Consider the following 18475-nt stretch of genomic DNA (forward strand, 5'->3'; position numbering starts at 1 on the left):
ATCTTGTCTACCAGCCTTAGCACAGAGAGTCACCCTTTGTGAGAGCCCATCGAGCTTTTGACTTTCAAAAAAGTAAGAATTTTGGCGTCAATGCTAACTGCGAACTGCTAATTAGAATATTATGACTGACTAAAAATTAAATGTCTTCAATCTGTCACAAATTAACCTCCCTATTCAAGTTCCCTCTGGGTAAAGACCAGAGACTTTACTGTGATACATTTCATTTAATCTGGGCTTATCTTTAAATACTGTGATCATCACAAATGGCACTTTTCTCAAGATAATACTCACTGATTTTTATGCCTTTTTTTTAACTTAAAAAAAAAATACACACTCAATTAAAGATTTGGGACGGTTCCAGGGTTACAAACCACAGCGACGTGATTAAAGTGTTGGTAAAACAGGCAACACAGACTTTTTTTTAATGTTTGTTTGTTTGCAAAACTAAATCCACTGAATGAATTAAAATAAAACTCGTTTTGTCATGGCTCAGTGAAAGTGGAGGTGCTGCTGCTCCTGTTATCGCCGGCGCTAAAGCCGTGTGTGTGTGTGTGTGTCTGTCTCACCAGGGAGAGGAAAAAGGGGGGAAAAAATAAAAAATAAAAAAATCTGACAAACCCCTGGAGCAGCTGTTGTCCCAAATGTGCACAATGTTTAGCACACATGCACACACGTAGCATTTTATTTTTCTTGCACTGACACTGTCCTTACTAACCTCACAGTTCTCAAACAGAAACACATGCACACATACTGTTGCTTGGTCTTTATTTACCAATAAGATCAGATGTGAAAAGTTTCAGTGGTCCTGAGAGTGGCTGGCTATCAGCTGACACGGCGCTTCATAGAAAAATTTCTGTCTGTGTGGGCTTAGGGGTCTTGGTCATCATTTAGTGTTGAAATTAGGGCTGTAACACCTCCAGATTGCTTCGTGAATAAACTCAAACCATCCCTCTCCACATCTGCTCTCAGCACTAATCAGATCCGCACTCACCTCCTTTCACCTCATTAGAAATCTTCAAGGGACTCCCTTTAAATACATATTTCCATGGACCTCCGCTACCTCTCTCTGTTACCTCAAACACGTCCGCCAGATGTCTTTTTCTGCAGTTTTAAATCGCTCTCTCTCCACCATCATCTCATCCCTTGCTCCCTTTTAACCCTCGCCTTTCTGCCTCACCTCATGTTTCTGATTTTGGCCCCCACTCTTAATCCCTGGCTGTTTCCCTAGGGGGGTCAGACAGACAGATGCACAGCGTTGTCTTTTACACACACACACAGACTCATTTCTGACCTCATTTCTCCAAAGAGGGCAGTTTAACAGTTGCTACGAACAGACAACAGCTGCACAGTGCAAACAGAGAAAAGCAGAATAAAAGCAAGACAAGAAAATTAAGCAGCTGATTTCTTAGAAGTTATTGCCATGCATTAAGGCTGAAATCTGTTTTCATTCTTCCTATCATGGAAAAACAGGATTAAAAGCAGCCACAATCATCACATTTGGCAGGCTTTGACAAGGGAATACAAGATATTTTTGCTCCAGGGAATGTCCAGTTGTCAACATACATTTCAGCCAGTCATCATATTTTCTATGATTATAATACAGATACAACTGGCTGCTTTGATTGACAGCTGTGGCCACACAGGCAGCTGTGCAGAGAGCCAGGAGCTGTCTGCTAGACCTCACCTCCACTAATTTGAGCCACAGAACTGGACATCTGTATCATTTTTGTGCTGTTTGTGCCTTATGGTGAATTTCTTTGCACCCATCTGAGATATGGTATAGTGAGCTGTGAAAACTCTGCTCCAGTTTTGGGAAATTAAATTCTAGTATTAGTCTGTTACTAGCCAGCAATTAGTGGGTCGTATATTGGTGTGCTGCAATGACACAGGCTATAGATGTAGCTTTCAAATTAAGCTTGCTGTCACTAGCTGATATCTTAGCACTCCACCCTTCAACCCACATATTTATTTCACTTATCCAATTCAAGGTTTTCACTGCGATTGACCAGGATGAACGAGATTAGAAATGATCCGCTGAAGTGAGGCCTAAAAAGGAGAAGAAGAATCATACAATTCAGGGATGCTGCTGGCTTAAAGACTTTCCTAGCTGTCACAGGGCGAGAAGGTTGGTACACCCTGGACAAGTTGCCATCTATTGCAGAGCTAACATGGATATAGACAATCATCAACACTCTCATTGACCTACAGCCAATTTAGAATCACCAGTTAACCTAATGTGCATATCTTTGGACTGTGGGAGGAATCCAGGAATCCAGTGCCGCCAACTCCACCCTCTGGTCAAAATACCATAACGTCTGGTTCTTTAAAAACACAATGGCAACACCACAAACCAGTGGTGTAACCAGTGAATAATGTGCGTTTAAAAACATCATGCAATTACAGATTTGCAGAGAAATTGACACAACTGAGTACACTTAGCACATCAATTAAAAATACTAGCACAAAAATCTGAGATACAGTTTCCCCTCCCTGCAAATAATTTGCGGCAAAAACTCCAACAATATGTTCACAGAAATTCAGAAAGTAATTGAACTCTTGTTCCAAGCAATGTCTTTATTTTGTTCATAGCAATGTCACAATCTTAAGCAATGACCAACAGCTTCTCAGAAAGATAGTAACAATAGCAACAAAGTGCTCCTCGTTGTCTGTAAAGTCTGACAAAAGCCCGACAGAAGTTTTTTGTCACTTTCTTCCAGAGCACGAATAAACTTTCACTTTGGTGCTCTAAATATTTTATCTTTGTCATTTATTCACTGCTCTGCTCTATTTATATGTGAACCACAGATCAGTACAAAGTAAAAGAATTGTTCAAAGATAGTTTGTAACATTCATCAGAAATGTGCATTAAAATGCTCATGAACTCTGTGTTAACATACAGCTAAAGCATCTTTTTCAGGAAATTTGCAGACCTCGGAGAGAGAAGCGAACAGTCATAAATTCACTGGAAGCTTAAAGTTGTTTTTTTTATAACAAGACACTTAATTCATAATCTGGCATGAAAAAGAGTTTCTTGATTTTTCTGTTATTTTTCTGTTTGCTGAGGTGTTTGTTCTGCATTGATTTTCACTTGTTTTCATAATCAACATAGAAACTAATCATATCTGGCCAGATTGGTTCTTGAAATGAACCTTCAGAGGGATTTTGTTTAGCTACTACTAGGTGGAGTGAAAAACAGCTTCAAAATGCATGCAGGTCTCAGTTGTGAACTCAAGGGAAATGCAAGGAAAACAAGACACTGCAACTGAAAAGCAATAAAATAAAAGGCAAATAAATAAATAAATAAAATTGTAACTGTTCAAGAAAGCTGATCAATAAAGTAAGTGTATGCACTACATGAAATTAATTTACTGCGAGGGCTCTATTTTCTGTTTGCTTCTATTGAAATAAAAGTATTTAATGGTGTTTATTTATGAATTTAAATGAGCCTGAAACCTCCTTCGTCTTTCTTTTGACTGATCTCACTCAGACCCAGAAACAGGCTTCAATCATTTTTTTAGGCATGTGCCAAACTGAGACTGGGCAGGTGTTGGTGTGGGTGTTTTTGAAGTTTAACATGATTGCAAGGAGGGGGGGGGCGGGAGAAAGAATCTTAGCACGCCAAAAGCCAGGGGCAAGAATTAAATCCTCATTAGGATCTGGCAGCACTACCACTCACCTTGTGTGTTCATGTGTGTATACATGGCACAAAATAGAACCACACAGTAACGTCAAACACAATCGTCAAAGTGTTTTTCTCAGCATATTAAAACCAAGCAGCACTTTATGAATAAGCAAAAACCAAAAAATATTTTCTGAATACATATTTATATAAATCATGTGTCAAAGCATCATAGACACACAGCGACACACAACCACTTTAAAAGTACAGCCAGTGGTAACAGACATTACTGCATTTAGGTCAACAGTAAATGTTCCTTTTCTATATATTACTCTGAAAAGTTTAAAGTTACACTATATGGACTAAAGTATTGAACCACACGTCTAAATTTTTGAATTCAAGATGTTTTCAGCCGCATTGTGTATAACAGCGAGCACCTAGCCATGCAAAACATTTATGAAAAATGCACTGTTCAACAAAAGCTCACTGAATTAGATGGAGGCCTACAATATTTCTCAATTTCCTGGCATGGTTCAGGCTTTCCTGGGTAAACATCGGCAGAAAAACTGCGCACCGGGAGTTTCACCTCATGGGTTTTTAAGGATGAGCAGCTCCTGTGGGTGTAAAGTATAGCTGGCAGTATACTTAAGTCCATATGGTGTATTTCTCTATGTGAACACTGAGAGCACTCTCATTTCTGTCCAAGCACGGTGACTTCCTATGGTGCCTCGGTGAACGCTTCTAACCTTCAATGAATTACAACTTGTAGAAACGAATTAAGCAAACATGTTTTGTGTGAGTTCCAGAGGTGCAGGTGGGCAGATTTCAGATGGAGCCAGAAATCGATCTCGTTTCCAGTCTTCATGCTAAGCTGCCTACAGTTGTCCAAAGTAGTATGTTCATCAAACTCTCAGCGAGGAAGCAAAATGTCAGTTCATTCCTTTCACTCCTAAACTGACTCATGATAACTGACACAAAGCAGCTTTTAAATCTAAGTCACTATGACCTGCACAGATATAAACCCAAACTGCTGTAAACCGCAAACCCTTATTAACCATTTAAGCCATTCCTCTTATTTGGTTATATTAAACACATATTCATACAACCCTGTCATTATTTAATATCATATCTAAATAAATAGCCAATCAGATTGTTGCTCGTAAAATAAACAATTTGACTGTTAATGAGGCACAGAATGAAACAAAACATTAATAGATAAAAACACAGACGACCCAAACATTTTTAAAAGAAACAAAACTGGCCTGCAACTAAAGCTAACATTTCCCATTTCTCGCTTTTTGCACAAGTGCACATTTAATGCATTTATACTGGACAATCAAATGTACAGCTCAGGCTATTTGATCAACCAGCACAGGATTACCGACTGACTTGCAGACCCAGTCAACAGTTTGTGGGGTATTTTCCTCTGATTTATTCCTTTAGATAGATAGATAGATAGATAGATAGATAGATAGATAGATAGATAGATAGATAGATAGATAGATAGATAGATAGATAGATAGATAGATAGATAGATAGATAGATAGATAGATAGATAGATAGATAGATAGATAGATAGATAGATAGATAGATAGATAGATAGATAGATAGATAGATAGATAGATAGATAGATAGATAGATAGATAGATAGATAGATAGATAGATAGATAGATAGATAGATAGATAGATAGATAGATAGATAGATAGATAGATAGATAGATAGATAGATAGATAGATAGATAGATAGATAGATAGATAGATAGATAGATAGATAGATAGATAGATAGATAGATAGATAGATAGATAGATAGATAGATAGATAGATAGATAGATAGATAGATAGATAGATAGATAGATAGATAGATAGATAGATAGATAGATAGATAGATAGATAGATAGATAGATAGATAGATAGATAGATAGATAGATAGATAGATAGATAGATAGATAGATAGATAGATAGATAGATAGATAGATAGATAGATAGATAGATAGATAGATAGATAGATAGATAGATAGATAGATAGATAGATAGATAGATAGATAGATAGATAGATAGATAGATAGATAGATAGATAGATAGATAGATAGATAGATAGATAGATAGATAGATAGATAGATAGATAGATAGATAGATAGATAGATAGATAGATAGATAGATAGATAGATAGATAGATAGATAGATAGATAGATAGATAGATAGATAGATAGATAGATAGATAGATAGATAGATAGATAGATAGATAGATAGATAGATAGATAGATAGATAGATAGATAGATAGATAGATAGATAGATAGATAGATAGATAGATAGATAGATAGATAGATAGATAGATAGATAGATAGATAGATAGATAGATAGATAGATAGATAGATAGATAGATAGATAGATAGATAGATAGATAGATAGATAGATAGATAGATAGATAGATAGATAGATAGATAGATAGATAGATAGATAGATAGATAGATAGATAGATAGATAGATAGATAGATAGATAGATAGATAGATAGATAGATAGATAGATAGATAGATAGATAGATAGATAGATAGATAGATAGATAGATAGATAGATAGATAGATAGATAGATAGATAGATAGATAGATAGATAGATAGATAGATAGATAGATAGATAGATAGATAGATAGATAGATAGATAGATAGATAGATAGATAGATCTATATATATATATATATATATATATATAATGATTAACTTATCTCACCGTGATGAATGCTTGGGGCTCAGAAGCTCTAATTTACTACAGTGAAACTGTAGACACAATTGATTGTGCACGGCTGACTTCACACGCAGAAGAAATCAACAGGGCAGACTGCACGGCGAGCTGTGCAAACATGTGATACATTCATATCTGATGACAGAGGAAGCAGCGGGGATAGGCTGGGTGGCTGGGGAGTGTTGTGACTTCAGCGAAGCTTCGGTACATGCTTGTAAAAGCTGATTAATTATTCATTATTTAAGTCTAACAGAGAGCATGCATCGCTGTTTGGAAGGAAACCCCTCACACACCCACGCGTGTACCTCAGGTGGAAGCGGCCTCTATTATTAATATTCGCTTTTCAGGCTATGAAACTCTGTGATTAGCTTTGGCATTAACAGCATCTAAGTATGTGTGTTGCTATTCGGGGAGATGCACAAACAAATATATTTACGTAAAAATCTTTCAGTTACAGAAATTGTTCAAATTGTCCACTGATTAAAGCTAAACAGTCATTTTTAAGCTGCAGAAAGATGAAGATGAGGTATTTTTGCTCTAGTGATGGCTGTTCGGGGTGGATGTCAGCGCAAACCTGCTAAATATTTTAGGAATGTAAAAGTACTGGTTTCTTCCCCATATTCACTCAGTGCGGTGGGCAGCAAGCAGCAGCAAAACTGCAACTGAAAACATAAAAAAAAACTGCTTAATACCTCCTGCTAAATGATTTTCCAAAAAGTATCACTGCTTGCATAAAGCGACCCTTGTTACTGAGTGCAACATTCATATTTTGATAGCGCAAAAGCTCATTTGGTGTGTCACGCTCTACTGTAAATTTAACTGGCTGCCACCTGGAGTAAAGCAATTAATACAAGGCTCACAAGAAAAATCTCCACCTCCATCGCTCCATCTTTCTCTTTCACTTCCCTTCTTTGCTAGTAACTAGAAGCTTTTAGCAGAAAACGCCGCTCTTTAATAATTTGTACTCATGTGTCACTGTGCTGGCTTTGGGCACTTTTGGCTCTCAGATATTGCTGCTGATCTAAAAAGCAAATGAAACACTTTAACAGAAATACACAAACCGGGCAGGACGAACTAAAAACAAGTATCAGCAAAATAGTCAGCTGACAAGAAATAGATAGCAGCAGCCTGAAACAGCAAAAATGTGTTAGTGTTTCACGTGCACGGACGGATCCTTATGTAAAGGGCCGCTGACAGGGGGACATGCATAATCCCCTCCTATATAGGAGCAAGTCACCCAGACTGTAAGAGCCACAAAATGACAACTAACCCTTTTGCTTTGCACCCATTTGTGACCTTCATCTCTTTGTCACCGGTTTGGCTTTCTACTTCAGGTATCCTGCTCACACACACACACACACACACACACACACACACGTGTACAAGAATCCTGAGGCTGAATTATAGAAAACAAGCAGCATGCTTGTTCAACGTGGTTTAGTGGCAACAACCTGTTTGGCACCAATATTGTTCCTCCTCATTTTCTTCACCATCTCAAGATAAGCTTCAAGTTTGTAAAAATGTGCACCTATACTGCATGTGTCAGTGTTCTTGCTGAATAGTCTGTATTCCCACCACCGCCACCGCCACGTCAGAACAGTTGAAGTAATGCCTCAGGTCCCCAGTCCATGGCGGTCTGAGCCACAGCGAACACGGCTGCCCCGAGTGTCGCGGACAGCCCCCACACTGCCATCTTCACCATCCTGTTTCCCCTCCTCCACAGCTGGCCTCGGTCCCCGGGCAACGCAGCTTCCAGGCCTGCGTGTCAGGAGGTTGCGAGCACAGAATAAGGAGGAGCACAAAAACTGCAATATTTCGGTTTTGTAAAATTTAGAAAGGAGCTGCTTCAGTCTTATGATTATTTTGGATGCTGTAGTTTGACTTTTTTTTTACTACTATTTTAAATATTAGGTTCACCCTTCAGCACTAACAAACAGACTACATCTTCTAAAAATGTCCATGGAGTTAAATCAACACAAATCAAAAAACACTTTAAGCGAAAATTGAATATTTTAAGCTTCGTGGAGGTTTCCTGCCAGGCTGCATTAATAGTGCATTATTTAACATTTAAACACAGACCTCGTGTGTGGAATTTTAAACTTCTCAGTTTTGTTTCATTTTATAAAACTGTTGGGTGGTGGTGATGTCACACGTATTTAACCGTAGATCTCTCTTTAAATTGGCATGTATATAACAACCGCTCTGGGAATTCAATGTTCTGAGCGGCAAATTTAACCGAACAAAGGTAAAACAGCTTTTCTATACATTTGCAGTGCCAACCACAGCTAGAGGTGGCTGTGTTAAAGAGTGATTAAACACAGACATGAAGTCAGTTTTTATTGGCACCTCTGGGTGAAAGTTTCAAGTGTTTTGCATCTATAGTTATGCAGCACAATCCTATAACACTGCACCAAAATGGAAAGCCAGTGTTAATAAACAGACTGACTTCTGACTTTTTTTTGCCTTTTCCATCACTCCCAGTGTGTCTATCCACCATTTTTGTTGAATCCTTTGTGGCTGCAATTTGAATCAATTAAAAACGGCAAATACTAAAGAAAGGCAATCCCACCCCCCAAGATTTCAAACACATGGTATATCTTTGATCAATGAAATCAGCTAAAATTGGACTTGAGTTACAATAGTGTTGTAAAACCACTGCTTACAAGGTGAAGGACGATTTTTCATAGTTAATGAGAGGCAGAGAAGGTGGTTCTATAGATCGGCCCTCTGTGTGTCCGTTATGCATTTCATCTCACTTGTAATTGAATTTTGATGAAACTATGGGGAATTGTGTAAATAAGCTTTAATATTACTCTGCTTAGTCTGAGGGGAATGATACAACATGTTTGTGATTGCGTGTTCATCTTATACAAGCTGCTAAAAACCTACGGGAATAATGCATCTTTTTGTTCTGTTCTGCCATATTCAAATTTGCACTTGATTGGTCTGATGGGGGTGCTACAGTATTTGTTTACTTGTTATTGATTGGCCCAAAGGGAGGTGCAGAGATTGTGGGCGATGGCATATTTGCTGTTGCCTTGTTTTGAAGAATTGTGTTTACATGAGGTGGAAAAAACAAATTTAACAAACTGAGGATCCAACATCCAACAAATTTTCTTCATACAGTTCCACAGTTGATAATATTATTATTATTATTATTATTATTATTATTATTATTATTATTATTATTATTATTATGCCGCCAACTTCAAAGAATTTACTTTTACCATAACCATCTACATGTCTGTACTCTGTATGTGTGAAGACCTCCTTCAGAGTCAGTAATAAGATTACAGAGGCTATTTTTACCGTGTCTGGAGGTGGTGGAGCCCTGGGCCTTTGTGAGACGCTGGAGAACAGAGTCCGGCCTCTGGTGGAGGGTGGAGAGCTGAAATGCCTGGAAGGTGCTGATGGACCGGCTAAAGAAAGCAGAGGAAGAGAAGGAAAGTAGAGGGAGATTTAGTCAGTGATGGAGAACAGAGGCAGGTCTAAGGTGAAGCATGGATAACTGGAATGATGTGAAAAGATGGTCTGATGAATAAAGTGATGGAAAAAGACAGGCGAGGAAGTGAGTGGTAGACAATTTCAGAGAACTGCTAACTCAATATCTCATGTGTATAGGAAGCTCAGAGGGTAATGTATGGTGAGACAGTATCTTTCAGTGTGTCAGTCAAGGCCTTGTGTCACTTCATGCCCTAAACAATGACTGTATGAGCCACACCGAAGGACACTGACAGGCAGAAAGCGACTGATGGCTGAGGATACACACTGAAAAGGAGACTGTTATCATGCCTCTAAGACTACCCCCTAAAAAGTTTAAAAATGTGAAAAATGGTCACACAGAATCACACACACACACACACACACACACACACTAAATGTCCTGTGTGTGTTAGCAGCACCACCGAGCCAGTCACGATGTGCTTATTGAGCATCAACTCTCAGTTGTTGAAGGAATGACATTACATTACATGCATTTTCTGCATTTATTAAATATTCAATTAAATTCTATTTTATTTACAAAGCACCAAATAACAACAACAGTTACTTCAAGGGGCTTTACCATATTGTAAGATAGAAACTCTAAAATAATACAGAGTTTAGATGACCCCCTATGAACAAGCACTTGGCGACAGTGGGAAGGAAAAACTCCCTTTACACAGGAAGAAACCTCCTGCAGAACCTGGCTTAGGGAGGAGTGGGTTGAGGGGATAGTAATGCCCAATTAACAACTTTATTAAAATGGTGTGCCCTCACCTCTTGCGAGACTGCAGTGCTGCCCGCTTGGCCAGTAATGATGGAGGGTACTTCTCGAACAGGTCCTGTGCCTGGCCAATCAGAAGCTCGTATGGGAGATCCTGGGGGATACGAGAGAGGAGGTGGTGGACCATGGCCATGTCACACTCTGTCTGCTTCACCTCCTTTTCTCTGTGCAACACAATCTGAGGAGAAGAGGAGCAAAGCACCAGTTAAAACTTTTAACCCTAAAGCAGATCACTCTGGGTAACACTTGAATACTAGACTGCATATATAGTACATTAGCTTGCGTTGTTTGTGAGGCGCAGTAAGTGCACTGCAGACAGATAAGCAGATGAAGAGTTAAAGCCCCATGCTGTGCGCTGTACTCTGCCTGGGAGGAAATGAACTACATTCTGCTTTGTTGTTTCACACACTTCAAACAGAGCTCTCCCTCTGCCCAGCCCCTCTAAACACACTCACACACACACACACACACAAAAACATCCTCAAGTGCAAACAAGAAGCCACTAATCAAAATGCACAGACTCTACAGTTAAATAACACAAAGGAACAAAAGGACTTGTGTACACTCTCGACATAACATACTTCAGCAGACAGAAACAATCCAGCTGGAAGTAACACGCATGTATGGCATGCAGCAGTTAGTGTGGAGGAGCAGATGAAAAAAGTCAAAATGTTTTCCCTTTGTAATCTGTTTCCGTGTCCTTCCTACTAAAGCTCTCACATCAGTCAGCTCTCTCTGCTCATTCTTTTTCCCTTTCCTCTTTAATCCCTCCCTCTGTACCCCTCTTTCTCATCTGCTCATTAGGAAGTATCTAATTAACTAGTCTGATGACTTCACAGTACTCTGCCTCACCTTGTGTGTGTGTGTGTGTGTGTGTGTGTGTGTGTGTGTGTGTGTGTGTGTGTGTGTGTGTGTGTGTGTGTGTGTGTGTGTGGGGCAACATGTATTCACGTGTTCTGGATTACTGACAAAACAACCTCATTGGCTCTCGCCCATACCGTAGCAGCAAGGTAGATGGGCATCAGGGGATGTGAGGCCAGGAAGAAGTCGTACAGTCTCAGGGTATGCTTGAACTCTGAGAGAACATGGCCGTACCATGTGATGAGCCAGGAAAGTGCAAAGATGGTTCCAACCTCCGCTCTAAAGACAAAAGGCACATTTCATCATGTTACCTTATTTTAACATTTCATTTGATTATTTTTTTGTAACCCTGTTTATACATATATCTACGTTCATATTTGCCCTGTTTGATCCTTTCTGAACTATTTTGTATTTATTTATTCTCGGACTTCTCTAGACTGGTTTTGTATCATTCACATTTCAAAATAATCCCCATTTATTTACACTGGGTCTTAGTGCAGCAGATGACCACATTAAAGAGATTTTAATACAAATCCAAGAATAGAAACATTTATGAAACCATAACAGTATATACTGTACAGTGTTGCCTCTGTACACCACCACAGCAGATTTTGATTAAAAAATAGTTAATATGTGATTAATGTTCACACTTTTAGCTGTAATTCAAGAAGTCTTACAGAAAAGTATTTAATCAACTATTTAGACATTGCAGGCATTTTTATAGATCAGAGGCTCAAACGCAACCTGAGAAACTAACATTTTACAAACGGGGACTGAAAGAACATCATCAAATATCCCTGTACTGTTAGACCTTGATTTTATTCCACTTTCTCTGTCTTGAGAAACTTGTCAGCTGCTTTGCAGTTTCCTTTGGACTCTTAAGTAGCATCCATATTTGGCTGAATCTGAGCAGATAATATAGTTCTGTACACTTCAGAATTTATCCTGCTACTTCTATCAGCAGTCACATCATCAATAAACACTAGTGACCTGGTTCCACTGGCATGCATACATGCCAATGTCATAACATTGCCTCCACATGTTTGACAGATGATGAGGTCTGCTTTGGATCATGGGTTGTTTCTTTCCTCCTCCATACTCTTCTCTTCCATAATTCTGATATGAGTTCATATTGGTTTCCTTTTTCCAGAGCTCTTTTAGATGTTTTCTGGCAAAGTCTAATCTGGCCTTTCTGTTCTTAAGTGTAAGCAGTGGTTTGGACGTTTCGTTGACAATGACACACCTACCTCCTGGAGAATGTTCTTGACTTGGTTAGATATTTTGAAGGATATTTTTTGTTTCTGTTTTTTTTAAACCAAGGAAAGAATTTGTAAAAATCAAGTGTCTTATCTGGTCTTCCGGGCCTTTTGGTGTTGCTAACTTAGACTATGTTTTCCTTCTTTTTAAAGATGGACCAGATTGTTTTCTTGGCCACTTCTTAAGTTTTGGAAGTCAATGAATTATCACCTAAATTTCTATGAAATAACAAGACACATTTGAACCTTTCATTGTTTGGGAAGCCACCCCCCCAAAAAAAAAAATATTCATTTGACCACAATAAAGGTCAGACTTGTTTGCCTGACTCATGCCTTTAAGTCACATTTTAAACATATGGTCAAGTATGAAAAGTGAGAACGTACAATCACTCTTTCTTAATATATGACTGCCCGTTTTAAGTGATCCAATGACACAGGACATGTGGATCAAAACCAGAAAAAAAAAAAGAAAACCTCTGGATCTGAGTTGGTCAAAAGCTTTTTTTCCCCACTCATTGCCTTTAATACATATGTCATAATCCTGAAATCCTGAACACTTGAGATATAAAATACAGAACTGAAAGAAAAGTATGTTTTCTTCAACCTCATATATCCTGCTACTGTGCCTCAAGTAAAATAACAAATTAGAAGTTTCCGATCAATACTGGACAGGAGAACTGAGCGACAAAGAACAAATGCGTGCTAAATAAAGGGACTGACAAATGGAAAGAAGCAGGGACCGATAGAGGGAAGGAGCAAAGGGCAAAGAGCATGTGCGATGGGTTGGGTAGGGATTGAAAATGAAGCAGGAGAGAAAGAAAAATAAAGGTGAGCAAAAGAACAAGTACAGAATAAAAGAGGCAGAGATAAGAAGACAGACAAGGAGAAGAGGAAGCGCACAGCAGAAAGGGTGACTGAAACTTTGAAGTAGGGTGTTGTTTATCCTGCTGTCTTTCTCCAAGTGCAATGTCTTGTTTTTTGTGCTTTTTCTGTTTATGTCAGCATGTATGCAAGTAGACAGGTAGTTTGCAAATATGGAAGTTGCCAGTACAGTATCAATTATGAACAGGCAACAAGACAACAACAAAAAAAAACTGCAGACATGCACACATCAAAAATACTTTAAAGAGTGATTCGATTCATTGATTTGCAAACATTCCCATCCGCAGTCCATCACACATTATCTGCAGCAGCTGGCTATTTCTTGACGTCCTTTGTTTTGTGTTTTAACAAACTGCAAATTGTTCATATATCATTTTTAGGTGAATTCACTAGTAAAATACATTTAACTTTATCTCGCAAATAAGGTTAAATGTGGTGTACACCTTGGCAGGACAGACAGGCTGTTGTACCATTTGATAGCTGAACTCCAACTGCTAATGTGTTTTCAGTAATATTTTAATTCAATTGCAAATACACTAGCCGTTTCTCTCCCTGTAAGCATTATAGGTAAAAACCAACACTGTGGTGCCCTCTAGTGGTCACTACTTTTTGTACCTGATCATGAAGTCATGCAGTTCCAAATCAACCTGCTCCAAAATAGGCATCAGATAGTTTAAAATGTGTTTGGTGCTGTCCATGGTAGGATCCATGAAGTCCCTGCACAGAGAGAAGACTTGCAGAAGTTGGAAAAACATTTTAACTATACATAAAAGTATGAGAATCATCAGGAAATAAAATATCCAACCTGAGGTGATAATTAGACAGTGTGTCCAACAAGGCGATGGCCATTCGTTCCCCAACTACCAGCAGCAGAGTGACGGCCACATCATGGTAGCCTTGGTAGTAGTGCAGCTGAGTGTTACGCTTCAAAACCTCCAGTATGATGTCGATGAGCTGCTCCTGAAGCACTGCTCTCTCCGTGGCTGGCATACCTGCAGAAGAGCAAATGAGCAGTGCATTTATGTAATCCAAAAAGTGACACTAGAAAGTGTTTATTATTGGATTATTAGAGTTCAGAATACAGAATCCAGTGTTTTCTATGGGCCTCATTCTGCTATGTTGCAAGATTTTAAAGGCAAACGTGCTTGCTGACTCTGTAAACAACAGTAGTGCTGTTGAATTTAAAATACAACAACACTCTCAGCTCAAAAAAGTGGGAACTCCTCCTGTGAAGATTAAACTTGGTTTATAAATTACTCACAAGATAACTCCATGTTGCTGTAAGGTCAGGGTTACAGTTTAACAAATGGCACATTGCGCTATGCTGCTATCTTTAGTGATAAAACACACCCACCCACCCACCCACACACACACACCTTTCGGAAAACGCTTCATCGACCTCCTGACATCAAGGACTACTTGGTTGTAGTCTTTGTGGTTCTCCCTCACATCTCGACCTAAAACAAAAGAAATATTTCCCTTATTGTTGCTAGCATTGTTTGCACTAGGAGCACTTAATTTATTACTTATTTATGCAGTTCATCAAACACTAACCACGCATTAAGTTAAGTGTATACTAACCAGGTTTATGTGGTAGCTCATAGACATTTATGTTCAGTAGTTTGGGCCATACTTTTCTCCTTAGCTCATCAGTGAGCAGTCCTCCTTTACTGACTGCCGCTCTCCTCAAGGTCTCAATGTCCACTGGATCACTGTTCATTCAAAAGCCAAAATTAGACAATTTTTATATTACTTACAGTCTGCTCATAGTATCTAAAATTTGTACCTTTGTACCAGTTAGAAACTCCTACCTCTGATTTAAATAAACTAAGAAAACAGCTAATGCATTTTTTGTAGAATTAAAAAATTACTATGTTCAACAGGTCAGCACTATTTATATGTTAATTTTATTTAAATTACTCTCACAGGCTAAAATTTAATTGGAGTCATTTTAAGTAGTTTAATAAAAATTCTTTTAAAAATTACTGCCTGAAGTCTAGAACACATGTGCATGACCAAATATGACTTGGTCATTGAAGAGAATCCCCCCAAAATAATAATAATTCTCTCTTGAGCCGTTTTTGCAGTACCCTTTTGGAATTCCCACCGCTGTCCAATCAGTTTTGCAGAATTTGGCTGAATCTGAGTAGAATGAACCCTGCTGCTTCAATCAAGAGTCTCATCACTATAGACTAGTGCTCCGCGTTCACTGGCAGCCATACATGCCCATACCATAACATAGTAAACACTGTGTTTGACAGATAATGTGGATCATGAGTGGTTTTCTACTTCTCCATACTTAACTCCCCATCATTCTGGCACTAGTTAATCTTATTTTCATCTTTTTTCCAGAACTGTTGCCACTCTTTTAGATGTTCTCTAGAAAAGTCTAATACAATTCTTGAATGAACCAGTAGTTTGGACCTTATTGTAAACCCTCTGCATTTCCATTCATGAAGGTGTCTTTTGATTGAAGACCTTAAGAATGAAACACCTACTTCACAAAGAGAGTGTTCTTGATTTGGCAAGATCTTGTTTTGGCATCATCTTGCCAAGTGAATTCACTGGCTAGTGATGAACCACATGATTTTGATCACTCCTAAAGTTCCTGTGTTCGCTCTCTGATAGGTTTATTTGGGGATTATTCAGACTAATGATGGCCCCTGTCACTTTCATCAACATCAATTTTGGACTTCTAAATTAAATTCAGATGAACAGCTCCTGACTGAACACCTCGATTTAACTCCAGATATTTTATCTGTGTAATTTGTCATGAATTAATGAGGGAGCAGGCTTTGCCTGGCCATGAAAGTGCTAATCAGTCAATTGTCCAATTACTTCTGAGCTGCTGAAAATGAGGGACTAGCTATAAAAACTGCTATAATTTTCAAACAGTTAATGCAATATCTTTGTGAAACCCCTTGAATTACAGCTTAAAGTCAGCACTTCAATCACATCTTGATTGTTTTATTTCAGTTTTAAATTTGAAATTCACTGGGGTGATGTACAGAGGCAACATTAGAAAAAAAATGTATCACTACCCAAAAACGTGTAGACTTAACTGTATAACACATTTTAGGACACAGTTTAAAGGTCCTTATGATTACATCATAATATTCCTGAACACACCAGAGTAATCACCACATGTGCAATCATGTTAGTATAAAAGTTATTGTCTGTTGATAAATTAGTGCCATCTAATTGTGAAATAGTGTATTGGATAAGAAGGTAGAGGGGATTTCTCCAGTGGAAATATGCCTTATGCCCTGGAGTTGTAGAACTATCTGAGGTATTTATTACCATAGAAAATATTGAAAAGAAGATCCACTTTTTAGGCTTCTAAAATGATGAAGAAGATTGTCAGGCTTTTCATGTTCGCTGAAGCAACTATTTTCCTGTTTTATTTCACTCCTAGAACATAATACACAAATCTGGATGTCCCATGACTGGCAGCACATAGCTCAAGAGTGTAAAATTGCTCTTCATCTGCTTAAATGTGCATGTCCAGTTTTTGTGGAGTAAGCACACTCTAGAGACACACTGTGATATTAACCTGATCAAAGCCTGATGGATCTCAGCCAGCTTCTGCTTCCTCCCACAACCTGGCTCTGTAACAAACAGGCAGAGATGGAGGTGTAAGAAAACAAAGTAAAAGCGAGTGGTATGGATGAAACAGAGAGTTGTGCGAGAGCGTCCACAGAGAGAAGAAAGTTAGGGGGGAAGAAAAATGGATAAGGACAGAGACTTGAGGATCACGTTTAAAAATCACACTATTATGGCTTTGAAGGTAAACCCAAAGATTTATACTTATTTTACTAACCTGCACAGACAAACCAGGTGTTTCTTCATTCATTTCATACTAAAAGACATTGCCTTTTTTAAAAGTCATTTACGCAAGCAAAGCCATTAGGATCAATGATCATAAAGTTATCTAAATGCTATGCTTTAGATTGCAGCCAGTGTGAGTTAAACGCAAAACAAGTATCAGCTTTGCTGGATCGCTGACCAAAAGCACCTTTTCCGTCTCCTCCCTGCCAGACTGTCAGCTGTAAATTTCCAAGCAGTCCAGTCTGCCTGACAGGCTGCCACGCAAGCAGCTAAAGTTTGCCCTCTTGTAAACAAAGCAGCACATTTTTAGTTGCTATCACTTGACTGCAGTAATATTAGATTAAATTAGAATTAGCTACATAGTCTAGTCTGGTCTAGTTTTGCTTGCCTGCACGTACAGATGTTATCGAAGCAGCCATCGTAATAAAACGGTATAACTTTAAAATAAGACGTCTTAAGCGACTGAATGTAGTATCTCTTCTTCAAAAACAAAGTCTGTTAGCTGTCATCGCGTACCTCTTGTGAAAGATCCATTCCCATTCACCACAACTCCGCCGTTCTGTTTCTTCCTCTTGAGTCTTTTCATTCCCTCTAAAAGCAGACAACGGAATCTCCGAGTTTACACCGTAACATATGTGAGTTAAAGAATTAAAAATATGTATGTAAACAGGTGAAAAAACACTGAAAATACCTGTCCCAGCGACGAAGCTTCCCTCAACAGCTGTCGCTACTTAACTCAACCGAGCGAGCGTTCTCAGCTACAATGCAATTGGTCAGAAATACCACGTGACCAAACCGACGTATACTATTGGTTTTCCTTTCACTCGCACTGCAACCTGACTTGATCACAGATTTGTAGTCCATACATGTGAGCGACACAGGCAATTATACTTTGTATAATAAATTTTGAGACAGAAATGTTCTTATGCAGTAACTTTTTTTATAAGGAAAAAGTGAGTGTTTGTATCGTAATTGCAAATAACAAAGAAAAAACGGACAGGACACTGTGATTGCTTTATTTTATT

At 38.5% G+C, this 18475-nt stretch overlaps 1 protein-coding gene across 1 annotated transcript; it reads right to left on the reverse strand.

The window, feature by feature from the left end:
- Positions 1 to 7779: 7779 nt before the first annotated feature.
- Positions 7780 to 18321, reverse strand: LOC146683020 (TBC1 domain family member 20). The gene is made up of 11 exons (XM_085445328.1): positions 18142 to 18321; positions 17967 to 18041; positions 17176 to 17230; positions 15204 to 15334; positions 14999 to 15079; positions 14428 to 14614; positions 14238 to 14339; positions 11622 to 11763; positions 10617 to 10801; positions 9669 to 9778; positions 7780 to 8117 (listed from the first exon to the last, which is right to left on the reverse strand). The coding sequence occupies exons 2-11, from the start codon at positions 18034 to 18036 to the stop codon at positions 7951 to 7953; spliced, it is 1230 nt and encodes a 409-aa protein (XP_085301454.1). The 5' UTR covers positions 18037 to 18041; positions 18142 to 18321; the 3' UTR covers positions 7780 to 7950.
- Between the last annotated feature and the right edge of the window lie 154 nt (positions 18322 to 18475).

The sequence above is a fragment of the Copadichromis virginalis genome, linkage group LG22, assembly GCF_057382275.1.
Source record: "Copadichromis virginalis isolate Kocher_CV1m ecotype Utaka linkage group LG22, C_Virginalis_male_GT1.1, whole genome shotgun sequence".
In the NCBI taxonomy this organism is placed as follows: Eukaryota; Metazoa; Chordata; class Actinopteri; order Cichliformes; family Cichlidae; genus Copadichromis; species Copadichromis virginalis.

Excerpts from the sequence above, each read along its gene's own strand:
- LOC146683020 (XM_085445328.1), bottom strand. The coding sequence starts at position 18,036 with ATGAAAAGACTCAAGAGGAAGAAACAGAACGGCGGAGTTGTGGTGAAT. Across the intron at positions 15,335-17,175 it reads ATCCATCAGGCTTTGATCAG|TGATCCAGTGGACATTGAGA; the intron begins GTTAATATCACA and ends TTGAATGAACAG. Across the intron at positions 8,118-9,668 it reads CTCCACCACCTCCAGACACG|GCCTGGAAGCTGCGTTGCCC; the intron begins GTAAAAATAGCC and ends CCTGACACGCAG.